This window comes from Babylonia areolata, chromosome 29, assembly GCF_041734735.1.
Source record: "Babylonia areolata isolate BAREFJ2019XMU chromosome 29, ASM4173473v1, whole genome shotgun sequence".
Taxonomy (NCBI): Eukaryota; Metazoa; Mollusca; class Gastropoda; order Neogastropoda; family Buccinidae; genus Babylonia; species Babylonia areolata.
In genome coordinates this window covers 19,020,306-19,033,698 of record NC_134904.1, presented here as the reverse complement: position 1 = coordinate 19,033,698, position 13,393 = coordinate 19,020,306, and the positions used below count along the sequence as shown (strand labels likewise).

General features: G+C 43.4%; 1 protein-coding gene across 1 annotated transcript; it reads left to right on the top strand.

Annotated features, from left to right (window-relative positions):
- The first annotated feature begins 834 nt into the window (after positions 1-834).
- On the top strand, positions 835-13,393 carry LOC143302184 (putative methyltransferase DDB_G0268948). The gene is made up of 4 exons (XM_076616735.1): positions 835-1,405; positions 2,770-2,867; positions 9,729-9,860; positions 11,019-13,393. The coding sequence occupies exons 1-4, from the start codon at positions 848-850 to the stop codon at positions 11,125-11,127; spliced, it is 897 nt and encodes a 298-aa protein (XP_076472850.1). The 5' UTR covers positions 835-847; the 3' UTR covers positions 11,128-13,393.

Sequence of the window (13,393 nt, the reverse complement as noted above, 5' to 3'; positions counted from 1 at the left end):
TGGAACAACCTTCCGAGTCCTCATCATATCTGTGCATCTGATTCTATTTCTGCTTTTCGCTCATCACTAACTGAAGACTCATCTTTTTAAAACCTACTGATCTATAAGTACTCTCAGCTTCCTTTTCTCCAACACCACCCATGTCAGCTCACTTTGGATGAATGTGGAGTGGGAAAGGGAGCTGGAGTGTGAGTGGGGGAGGGTTTTTTGAGAAAGAGTGGTCATGAATGTTTTATGTTACTTGTAATATTTTTCTTTCATGTAAAGCGCCCTGAGCTCTTAGTGAGAAAGGGCGCTATATAAATGTACATTATTATTATAGTCTAATTATATGACTTGTAGACAGAACAATACTTGGAACTGCCGGAAAAAGAAAGGTGGCAACACGGACATAAACACACACACACACACACACACACACACACCGTGGCACACATACACACACGCGCGCGCGCGCGCGCACTGTCACGCACGGCACACACACACACCGTGACACACACACACTCGGCTGACACGCCGCACTAGTGACGCACGCACGCACGCGCCCGCACACACACACACACGCACGCACATACACACACACACACACACACACACACACACACGGCGTGACACACACACCGGTGAGCCGGGCAACCGTGAATGGAAATAATGGAGATTTAATATATTTCCTCATATGTGGTTTCCCTGAAAGTAAAGGAAAGCTTTGAATGATTTCAGGAAATCTGATGTTGTGGTGGAACTTTCGGATGTTTTATAACAAATGTCAGCACCCTTTCTCACTTTGGTGTTGTCTGTATTCGTTTTGTACTCTTTCGGTGATTAAGGGAGCTCACTCCAGAGGACAATGCACACCAAACGCCCCTCGATGCTCACCAACCTTGAGAAATTCCGACGTCTTTTGCACTTTTCTGTGGGATTTGTCAGAACTATGTCGGAGAGACCTACGCTTTTCCAGTCCTCAGATATAGCTGATTACTATCTGAAATACAGACCTACGTACAGTCGGGATGTTTTCGACACTATTGTCAATTTCTGCAAAGAAAAGGAGTCGGCTAGTTTCTCCTTGGCTCTCGACGTGGGTTGCGGGTCGGGGCAAAGTACTTTGCCTCTGACGAAACATTTCCAGAAGGTCATAGGAATAGACGTCAGCGACGCTCAAATTTCAAAAGCACCGACTCAAATCTCTAACGTATCGTTTCGTGTTGGTCCCGCAGAGGATTTGTCGTTTGTTGACAGTGGCACCGTCGACCTTGTGACTGTGGCACAGGCATTGCATTGGCTGGACTACCAGCGACTCTACGAAGAAGCGCAAAGAGTTCTCAAGCCATGCGGGGCCCTCGTTGTCTACGGCTATGGGATGCCAACCCTCAGTGAGGCCAAGTCCCAAGAAGTCATTGACTATGTAAGATGGTGTTTGAAATTAATTGGATCGCACGTGCCCACTCGATCACTTCGTCCCGTTCCAATCTTTCTCTCAATCAAAAACATGAAAATTTGTGCACATACATGAAATCCCATTCCCCCTCATTTTCTCATTCACTCACTCTGTCAATCAATCAGTCAACCAGTTACATTTGCAATATTGAAATGTTAAATCCTTTCCTCCCAGTCTGTCACTGTCTCACTCTGTGACTGTCTCAGTCTCTCAGGCCCCCCACCCCACACTCTCCCTCTCTCTCTCTCAAATGTTGTAAATGCACACATATATGTCTTGGAACTTCGATGGGGAAGCAGCAGTAAGACTCGGGGGATACATTTACTGATGGCTCTTGGAGAAGCACAAGTTTGGATTCTTGTCATGTAACAAAAGATGAAAATGATATTCCTGCACACACTAACATAAGTAGACAGTGGGAGCAGTTCGTGCTTAGACTTGAGCATGGATGACAAGTGACAGTATGTATAATATATATGAAATTTGAACCTAACTGAGTGATTACCAAGGTACAGTAGTGATATTGCTTTGGTGAAAAATGTCATCGACATGACAGATCTTTTCTTGGATTTTTTTTTTTATAAGAATTATGTACTTGCTGATTCATGTCTAAAAAAATCACTTACAAGTATATCCTTTGTACGGTTTCAGATGTTTGATTCCAACTATCGTGCATGAATAGATTTATTTTTAAATCATCTGATTTTGACTTTAGAGACCAGCAACATTGTAGATGACTTTGAAGAGTTAAGTTGTCATCATCTCTGGAAGTTCTTATGCTAAACCATGAATAGAATACTTTCTTTCAGTTACTGTCAGCAACAACAACAAAAGTTTTAAAGAAAACATTTTAAAAGATATTTATATTTTTATGAAGAACTGATAAGCTGTGGTTGATTGCGTATAAAAATTTGTAAAATACTTTTTAATTACACATAGACCTACTATGCTGTGACCCACTGGGACAGACTCCGGCAGGGATGTGGATCCTGTTCTGTGCAAACTAGTAGTCCAACCATGTGGGGACATTTGATCATGAGGATGGAGAGAAACATAGTAACACTACTTCATTAATTTTACACTTTTAATGGTTTCATGACACAACACTGAAACATTACACATACACACAAAGGCACACACACACACACACACACACACACACACACACATGTATGCACACATAGAGACTTGTAAGCACACACACACACACACACTGTGACAGAAACATGCTCGCACATGCACACACACACACACACACACACACACAGTGACACACTATACACACATCATACATGTGCACACACACATGACAGAGTTCTGTTTGTGTGCAGTTTTACACTGAGATACTGGGCCCATACTGGACAGACGGCCGAAACCATGTGGAGGAACACTACCAAAGCTTCAGCCTTCCCTTCAATGGGTGGAGGAGGTAATTGTATACATGTATACATAACATGAAGCACGTGAAACAATTGGCTGGCAGAGAAAGGGCAATGCTTAAATTGTGTCATATTGTATTGCATTGCATCGTATACTTTTTGTCACAACACAGTTTCTCTGTGTGAATTTGGAGCTGCTCTCCCTGGGCAAAGTACACCACAGTGCTGCTCTCCCTGGGCAAAGTACACCACAGTGCTGCTCTCCCTGGGCAAAGTACACCACAGTGCTGCTCTCCCTGAGCAAAGTACACCACAGTGCTGTTCTCCCTGCCACAGTGCTGCTCTCCCTGGGCAAAGTACACCACAGTGCTGCTCTCCCTGCCACAGTGCTGCTCTCCCTGGGCAAAGTACACCACAGTGCTGCTCTCCCTGGGGCAAAGTACACCACAGTGCTGCTCTCCCTGGGGCAAAGTACACCACAGTGCTGCTGCTGTCCATGGGGCAAAGTACACCACAGCGTTGCTCTCCCTGGGGCAAAGTACACCACAGCGTTGCTCTCCCTGGGCAAAGTACACCACAGTGCTGCTCTCCCTGGAGCAAAGTACACCACAGTGCTGCTCTCCCTGGGCAAAGTACACCACAGTGCTGCTCTCCCTGGGCAAAGTACACCACAGTGCTGCTCTCCCTGGAGCAAAGTACACCACAGTGCTGCTCTCCCTGGGCAAAGTACACCACAGTGCTGCTCTCCCTGCCACAGTGCTGCTCTCCCTGGGCAAAGTACACCACAGTGCTGCTGTCCCTGCCACAGTGCTGCTCTCCCTGGGCAAAGTACACCACAGTGCTGCTCTCCCTGGGGTAAAGTACACCACAGTGCTGCTCTCCCTGGGGCAAAGTACACCACAGTGCTGCTGCTGTCCATGGGGCAAAGTACACCACAGCGTTGCTCTCCCTGGGGCAAAGTACACCACAGCGTTGCTCTCCCTGGGCAAAGTACACCACAGTGCTGCTCTCCCTGGAGCAAAGTACACCACAGTGCTGCTCTCCCTGGGGCAAAGTACACCACAATGCTGCTCTCCCTGGGGCAAAGTACACCACAGTGCTGCTCTCGCTGGGGCAAAGTATACCACAGTGCTGCTTCACCTTTAAAAAAAAAAAATCTGTTTATCTTGTCTGTGTAAGTGTATTTGTTGGACTGAAAAAGTGGATTTATGTACAGAACTTTGCCGGGGACAACCCTTTTGTTGCCGCAAGTTGTCTCTGATGTGCTGAGTTGAGTGCATGCTGCACAAGGGACCTTGGTTTATTGTCTCTCTCGCTTGGCAAGCACCCAGACTACTGTTTGTGGCAGAGTTGGGTGGAGAATAAAAAATTCTGGTCCACGTTTATTTTATTGTAATATATTGTATTGCACAACTCTTTTTGTCACACAGATTTCTGTGTATATAATTTGGGCTGCTTTCCCCAGGGTGAGTGCATTGCTACACTGAGAGCGCCACCCATTTTTGTTGGTTTTTTCTGCCTGCAATTTTTTTTTGTTTTCGTATCAAAGAAGATTTTTCCACAGAATTTTGCCAAAGGCAACCTTTGTATTGCTATGGGTTCTTTTATATGTGCTAAGTTCAAACAAATGCACTCAGATTCTCTTGCTTCCAAGGCAGATGTGTTACCACAAGGCCAACACTCAACAGTAGGACTCAAACATGTGGGCACTTGCTTCCTTGTCCTTACATTACCACCAGGCCACTACTCCAATTCATTTAATTCAAAATCGGGTCAACTGTCGAGTCATGTTGTGTGTAAGGTTGTCAGGGTCTTATTAACTCATTCAACCCTGCACGGTAACGTTGCTAGGCCATCAAAGTTTGTTTCATTTAAAATGGTTTTCATGTTCCTATATGTGGAGTGATGGCCTAGAGGTAACCCGTCCGCCTAGAAAGGTAGAGAATCTGAGCACACTGGTTCGAATCACAGAACAGCTCCCAATATTTTCTCCCCCACCACTAGACCTTGAGTGGTGGTCTGGATGCTAGTCATTTGGATGAGACGATAAATTGAGGTCCGTGTGCAGCATGCACTTAGCGCAAGTAAAAGAACCCATGGCAACAAAAGGGTTGTTCCTGGCAAAATTCTGTAGAAAAATCCACTTTGATAGGAAAAACAAATAAAACTGCACACAGGAAAATTTTTTTTAAATGGGTGGCGCTGTAGTGTAGCGACGTGCTCTCCCTGCGAAGAGCAGCCCGCATTTCATGCAGAGAAATCTGTTGTGACAAAAAGAGAAGTGTTTGGTTCATCCGTTGGGATCAACGAGGACCATCTAGTCATCCTGGGGGTGGGTGGGTTGGGCTCTGTGGGTGCACAGATGACTGGTCAGGCCAATCCGCGCCCGGAAGGTTCTGACGCAGTGTGGACAGGGGATGGTGGCGGCTGTCGGGGACTTGCTGGCACTGCTTTTCCTGGCCTGTCTGCATTGCTCTGCTGCAGCGATTCTGTTGGCCTCACAGGATTTGGCGCCTTTGTGGACAGCTGAACACCACTTTGGTCTGTCCATTGCATTCAGCTCCCATGTGTTTTGGCTGATGTTGAAGGCCTTCAGAGAAGCTTTCAGAGTGTCTTTGAAGCTGTTCTTTTGGCCTCCATGGGAGTGCTTGCCATGTTGAAGTTTGCCGTACAGCAGTTTCTTGGGGAGCCGGTGGTCTGGCGTGTGAACTACATGGCCTGCCCAGCACAGCTGGACCTGCATCAAGATGGTGTAGATGCTGGGCAAGTTTGCACGAGTGAGCACCTCTGTGTCAGGTATCTTCTCTTGCTACTTTATGCCGAGAAGTTTTCTGAGGCTGGTGGTGTGGAAGTGGTTCAGCTTTTTGGCGTAGCGTTTGTAGACCGTCCATGATTCACATCCATAGAGCAGTGTGTTGAGAACTATGGCCTTGTATACTTTGAGCTTCGTCTCCAGGGTGATGCCTCTCCTGTTCCAAACGTTCTTATGGAGCCTGCCGAAGGCAGCGCTGGCTTTGGCAAGTCAGGCATTCACCTCGTCATCGATGACAACTGTGTGAGAGAGTGTACTGCCCAGGTATGTGAACTTGTCCACCACGTTCAGTGATGTTTGGTTCAATGTAAGTCTTTCCTGGAGCTGGCTGGTGCATCACCTCAGTCTTCTGTGTGCTGATTGTGAGGCCAAAGTTGTCACAGGCAGCACCTTGGTTTTTGCTTGAAGCCTCCTGAGGTTGAGGAGTTAGCCATCTGTGCGATACCTGATGCCAATGCCTACATCAGCGTCTCTGAAGGCATCTGTCAGCATGGCTGAAAACATGAGACTGAACAGGGTGGGGGCAAGAACACACCCTTGCTTGACTCCGTTGGAGACAGGGAATGGTTCTGAAGTCTCTCCGTTGTCTTGGACTCGGGCCAGCATTCCATCGTGTAGTTGCCGTATGATGTTGATGAACTTTCTGGGACATCCGTACTTTGCCATGATTCTCCAAAGGCCATCTCTGCTAACAGTATCAAAGGCCTTGGTCAGATCGACATAGGTGGAGTAAAGGTCGGCGTTCTGTTCCTGACACTTCTCCTGGAGCTGCCTGGCAGCAAACACCATGTCGATAGTCCCGCGTTCTTTCCGGAAGCCACATTGGCTCTCTGGTAGAAATCTGTTGTGACAAAAAGAGAAGTACAATACTATAAACTGCAAGCAAAGGGAGCTAACTTCTACAGTATTTCTGGCATTGTCAGGACGTGTCAGTTTGAAGTGAAAACATGAGATCTCAGTTTATTTTCTCATTTTTACGGCATCAAAATGGCAGGGAAGCCTACCGAGGCTGTAAACTCCCCAGGATTGAATGGGTTGATGTGTTGTCATAGTGGAGTAGACCAGACACTGAATGGGTTGATGTGTTGTCATAGTGGAGTAGACCAGACGCTGAAGGGGTTGATTTGTTGTCTTAGTGGAGTAGACCAGACACTGGAGGGGTTGATGTGTTGTCTTTGTGGAGTAGACCAGACACTGAATGGGTTGATGTGTTGTCATTGTGGAGTAGACCAGACACTGAATGGGTTGATGTGTCGTCGTAGTGGAGTAGACTAGACACTGAATCAATGGGTTGATGTGTTGTCATTGTGGAGTAGACCAGACACCGAATGGGTTGATGTGTTGTCTTAGTGGAGTAGACCAGACACAGAATGGGTTGATGTTTTGTCTTTGTGGAGTAGACCAGACACTGAATTAATGGGTTGATGTGTTGTCATTGTGGAGTAGACCAGACACTGAATGGGTTGATGTGTTGTCATTGTGGAGTAGACCAGACACTGAATGGGTTGATGTGTAGTCGTAGTGGAGTAGACTAGACACTGAATCAATGGGTTGATGTGTTGTCATTGTGGAGTAGACCAGACACCGAATGGGTTGATGTGTTGTCTTAGTGGAGTAGACCAGACACAGAATGGGTTGATGTTTTGTCTTTGTGGAGTAGACCAGACACTGAATTAATGGGTTGATGTGTTGTCATTGTGGAGTAGACCAGACACCGAATGGGTTGATGTGTTGTCTTAGTGGAGTAGACCAGACACTGAAGGGGTTGATGTGTTGTCTTTGTGGAGTAGACCAGACACTGAATCAATGGGTTGATGTGTTGTCATTGTGGAGTAGACCAGACACCGAATGGGTTGATGTGTTGTCTTAGTGGAGTAGACCAGACACAGAATGGGTTGATGTTTTGTCTTTGTGGAGTAGACCAGACACTGAATTAATGGGTTGATGTGTTGTCATTGTGGAGTAGACCAGACACCGAATGGGTTGATGTGTTGTCTTAGTGGAGTAGACCAGACACTGAAGGGGTTGATGTGTTGTCTTTGTGGAGTAGACCAGACACTGAATCAATGGGTTGATGTATTGTTTTAGTGGAGTAGACCAGACACTGAAGGGGTTGATGTGTTGTCTTAGTGGAGTAGACCAGACACTGAATGGGTTGATGTGTTGTCTTAGTGGAGTAGACCAGACACTGAAGGGGTTGATGTGTTGTCTTTGTGGAGTAGACCAGACACTGAATCAATGGGTTGATGTATTGTCTTAGTGGAGTAGACCAGACACTGAATCAGTGGGTTGATGTATTGTCTTAGTGGAGTAGACCAGACACTGAAGGGGTTGATGTGTTGTCTTTGTGGAGTAGACCAGACACTGAATCAATGGGTTGATGTATGGTCTTTGTGGAGTAGACCAGACACTGAATCAATGGGTTGATGTATTGTCTTAGTGGAGTAGACCAGACACTGAATCAGTGGGTTGATGTATTGTCTTAGTGGAGTAGACCAGACACTGAAGGGGTTGATGTGTTGTCTTTGTGGAGTAGACCAGACACTGAATCAATGGGTTGATGTGTTGTCTTAGTGGAGTAGACCAGACACTGAATCAATGGGTTGATTTGTTGTCTTAGTGGAGTAGACCAGACACTGAAGGGGTTGATGTGTTGTCTTTGTGGAGTAGACCAGACACTGAATCAATGGGTTGATGTATTGTCTTTGTGGAGTAGACCAGACACTGAAGGGGTTGATGTGTTGTCTTTGTGGAGTAGACCAGACACTGAAGGGGTTGATGTGTTGTCTTTGTGGAGTAGACCAGACACTGAAGGGGTTGATGTGTTGTCTTAGTGGAGTAGACCAGACATTGAATGGGTTGATGTGTTGTCATAGTGGACTAGACCAGACACTGAATCAATGGGTTGATGTGTTGTCTTAGTGCTTTTCAGTCTCATTCCGAAATGAGATGCTGTGTTAGATCGCTTATTCCATTTCAAACAGTACTGCCTCACTTGAAGATCACTGTGGAAAAATGTGTTTGAGAGTTCATGTGTAAAATAAAGTTCTATTAAACTACAAACTCATGCCTTTGTACAATTTTTACATAAAATGCTGTTGACATTATTCTAGGCTTATTTCCACCATGTAAATCACAAGATTGTCACAAGAGTGTGTGTGTGTGTGTGGTTCTTGTAGACTGTGATGTTCCATTTTATGCTGTAGAAAGGGAACCACACCATAATTAAGATCCATGAGATGTCCCTTTTACTCCCCCACCCCCTACTTAACCATTGTGGTAGAGCCAGTTTAGAAAACAATGTGTGTGTGTGTGTGTGTGTGTGTGTGTGCATCAGAATCAGAATCAGGATCAATTTTAATGTCAATTACACCTTAACAAAGTTTTTAAGACACACATGCACAGTCACACATATACCACAGACAAAAAGTAATTTGAACAATAACATGATAAGATAAAACAAAATATAGAACAAAAGATTAAATTACTCCTCTGTGTGTGTGTGTGTGTGTGTGTGTGTGTGTGTTTGGAAGATGCTCTTGAGATCAAAAGCTGTCACGACACTTGCATTCATTCACTTACGATATGTTTTCCCAGGAACGACAGACTGACACTTGTATTCTTTCATTTATTATATGTTTTCCTAGGAACGACAGACTGACACTTGTATTCTTTCATCCATGACTTGTTTTCCCAGGAACGACAGACTGACACTTGTATTCTTTCATTTATTATATTTTTTCCCAGGAACAACAGACTGACACTTGTATTCTTTCATCCATGACATGTTTTCCCAGGAACGACAGACTGACACTTGTATTCTTTCATCCATGACATGTTTTCCCAGGAACGACAGACTGACACTTGTATTCTTTCATCCATGACGTGTTTTCCTAGGAACAACAGCCTGACACTTGTATTCTTTCATCTATGACATGTTTTCCCAGGAACGACAGACTGACACTTGTATTCTTTCATCTATGACATGTTTTCCCAGGAACGACAGCCTGAAAATTGAATTCTTTCATCTATTATATGTTTTCCTAGAAACGCCAGCCTGACACTTGCGCATTCGTTCATCCATAATATGTTTTCCCAGGAACGACAGCCTGAAAATTGAGAGGGAGTGGACTCTGGATGAGCTGATTGGATACTTTTGTTCATGGTCGGCGTATCAGAAATTTCTGTTTTCCAATCCGATGGACGGCACCATGGGAGCTATGCGACAAAAGTAAGTTGTCTTGACCTCTTGAGGGCTCCAGGATGGAAATTTCCGTCCACATCATTGTACCAATTTTCCCATCGTAAAAATACTAAAATCATTGAATTCTTGTGAAATGGTCATAACTTCAATAATAGTGTGTCCATTTACCTTCTAAAAAGTATCTGGGTTATAAACTGGAAATTAAATAATGAGGCCAGGAGATGAAATGATTAACAAATAGTAGTAAAGAGTGGTAACTCTCTCCATTACACAAGGTACACAACTTCAAGTCAGTGATGCTTACACTACCGATTCAGCTAGCACACAGGTAAATAAAAGGTACATTGGAACAAACCCAGACACTTCCTAAAAAGGAAGTGCTGGTCCTGTCCTTATACCAATCATTTGACATGTGCACACAGCAGCAAAGACAGAAGAAATGTGCAAACACAAATTAGCTTTTATTCAAGACTGGCATAGCCTTTTTAATCCTGAATAAGCCACACAGAACACATGAACAATACAGAACAAACACGTGGTTGCCTCGGTAGTTTATCAACTGGAAATTAGATAATGAGGCCTGCATGTGGATCTGTTCTATCCTTCAATTCAGTAAATCATCAGTAATTCTTTTTGCCGTCCCCTGTGATAATAATAAACCACTCAGTTCATAACACAGCTACACATATATTATGTTGAAGTGTGATGGCAGAATTGGTAAGGCGTTGTGATCCAGTGTTTACTATCAATCAGTGTTCTAGGCCCTGTTTCAGCATGGTGTTGTGTCCTTGGGAAAGGCAATTGACTCACTCCACCCAGGTGCCAATGGGTACCTGGCTGGTAAGGGAAAGTTAAAAGGTGGAAGGAGATTTGGGCCCCACTGACCTGTGCCAAGTTCCAGTCACAGTGGGTTTGAATTCATTGCCCTGATGGGCATGAAAGGCTATGGTATATTTTACCTTAAACTAAGAAACCCATCTACTACTGGAAACTAATGAGTCATGATACCTAAAATACATCTGATAGTCCTCAGAGTGACTAACTTGCAAACCAGTTGTGTGATTGTGTATTTGTGTGGTGCATATTGTATTTTTGAAGATAGGTAATATTTTTAGTGAGCATGTTTTCAAATTATCTTTGCAGTTTTTAAACTACTAAATTTTCTGTTTATCTCCTTTCTTCCAGACTTCAAGAGACGTTAGGTCTGGATGGACTTAGTATGGCCAGCTGTGAACGTACAGTCAAAGTGACGTGGCCAGTCTTCATGTTGATGGGACATAAACCACAGGACTGAGATCTCTTCCTCTCTCTCCATCCTCACCACCTTCAGTTTGGATTTTTGCTGTGAGATTTGTGGCATGGCCTGGTGCAGTGGCACTTGGTCTACATGGTGTGATGGTGATTTTCGCTTTGTATGGAAAAAATGCAACATAAGAGTTCCTGTGGAAATAGAGAAATCGTAGAGTACATGTATATGTACAGACAAGATGTGCAACAATGACTGCTGCTCTGTAGACAGATTTTCATCTTCAGTTTCACATTCTTTCCACGCACTGGTTTGAACATTCATGCGTGCACTTGCATGCACACACACACTGACACAGATGCACACACGCTTTCTGTGAAATGTTATGTTAGTTACCTTGATTCAGTATGTGATTTTGCTGTTAAAGCTATTCAGGAAGAACAAACAGATCATGTCACAGCACAGCACAATAACAATCTTAGAATTAGCACAACAGCAAAGCTTGACAAATCATAGTGTGGATAATAGTATTTTGGTGTATACATACTTGAATTGTGTGTGTGTGTGTGTGTGTTGTGTTGCTGTGCAGGCATTTTAGTTTCATGTTGTTTCTGATTGTTTGTGTGGGTTGCGCTGTGAACAAGAAACCTAAGTGTGGTTCTTTATTTTATAAATTGCTGATTCAAAAGTATTTATCATACATACGCAATATCAACCCAATATGCATAACAAGTGGCAGAACTATCCTTATTTATAGTACAGTATTATAATCACAGCTTTTTTGACATTGTGTATGAGAATGGGTTTTACACATTTTTCACAGGCTATGCCAATGAATACAAATATAGTAGTAGTATATCTTTAGACTTAAAAAAATAATTTTAACATGGTCTGATTATATTTTTTCTCTATCTATAGACCAATTATTTTGCAAAAAAAACACAGATATAATTGAATATTTCATATGGTTTTTTTTTATATCATGTGTATGTTTTTAAAGGTACCAGTTGTATGTTCAACCTTTTGGTTGAGCAATTTTTTGCATTTTACTTCAAGCCATTCTTTAAACCATGCCAAAATAGTTGAGAAAACTTAATGGCATTAATGATATTCTGCGGAGTCATTCTCATTTTCACAGTAAATGCATGTCACTGTTTCTTACACCCATCTCTTTAGAAGGATTTTGTTTTGAAGCCATATACCATGACATTCAAATTTGGAACCACTTCAGTCTTACTTCTTTCAATTTTTCTACTTGTTTTGTAATGAGGTATGATTATTTTTATAATTCCTGCCTATGTTTTTTTTTGTTGTTGTTGTGTGTTTTTCTTTACACTGTCATCTATACTGCATAATACTAATAGCAAAATTAGAAAGATGAACAGTTATAATACCCTTTTTTTCTCCCTGAACTCTATGAAGTCTTCAGGACAGCACACAAAAGAACTGTTCACAGGATTCCCTCAGTTCTGTCTGGTGAGTGTCAAAGCCTGGGTCTCTGTAAATACTTTTGAATATACATCATTACATGTACAAACAGTTTCGGCTCCAGTTCATAACAGACAAATTTAAAGATCAAAAGTTATATTACTACACAATCTTAACTGAAATATCAGTAAATAATTTTGTTTGTGTGCATGTGAGAAGACATCCCGTAGCAAGTGGTGCTGTCAACTGTTGTATTTTCCCTTCTCCAGTTTCCTTTCTTCTGTCCTCTCCTGGACCTCTGCCTACCACCTTCCCACCCTAAAGCACACCTTTACATCTCGTTTTTTTGCTGCATTTATGTTCAGAAGGTGCTCAGGCGGTTGACTTGTGACCCAGTGTTCACCAGTGATAGGGTTCAAGGACACCACTCAGGGTCTGGCGTCGGATATGAGAGGGGTAGTAAAAAACATGGAACTCAGACCCATGACCACTTGCTTTCCCATGAGGAGCATTACCTCTAAGCCTCCACTGTGGGAGGGGGGGGGGGGGGGGCAGTGTGTTTTTCTATCTTTGTTGTGTGTTCAGTTACTTCAGCAGTGCAGCCTTTTTCAGTTCATTTGATATGTTTTTCAGTGAGACTGTCGATTTGTCATATCACTGGTGAGAGCATCAAGGAGGTTGTGATGTGAAGATCTCTTGACAGAAACTGTTCCATGTGCTGTTTGTTTGAATTTGTGTTTTGTGAAGTCACTGGCATAGCGGTGACATTTATGTACATCGGTGTGCCCAGCTGTATGGTTTAAGTGTAGAATGCATGCTTTAATGAGTTTGTCGTGTTCTGTTATTCATGCCAGGTGCGTTAACAGCAATAAAACTTTTAGCAGAA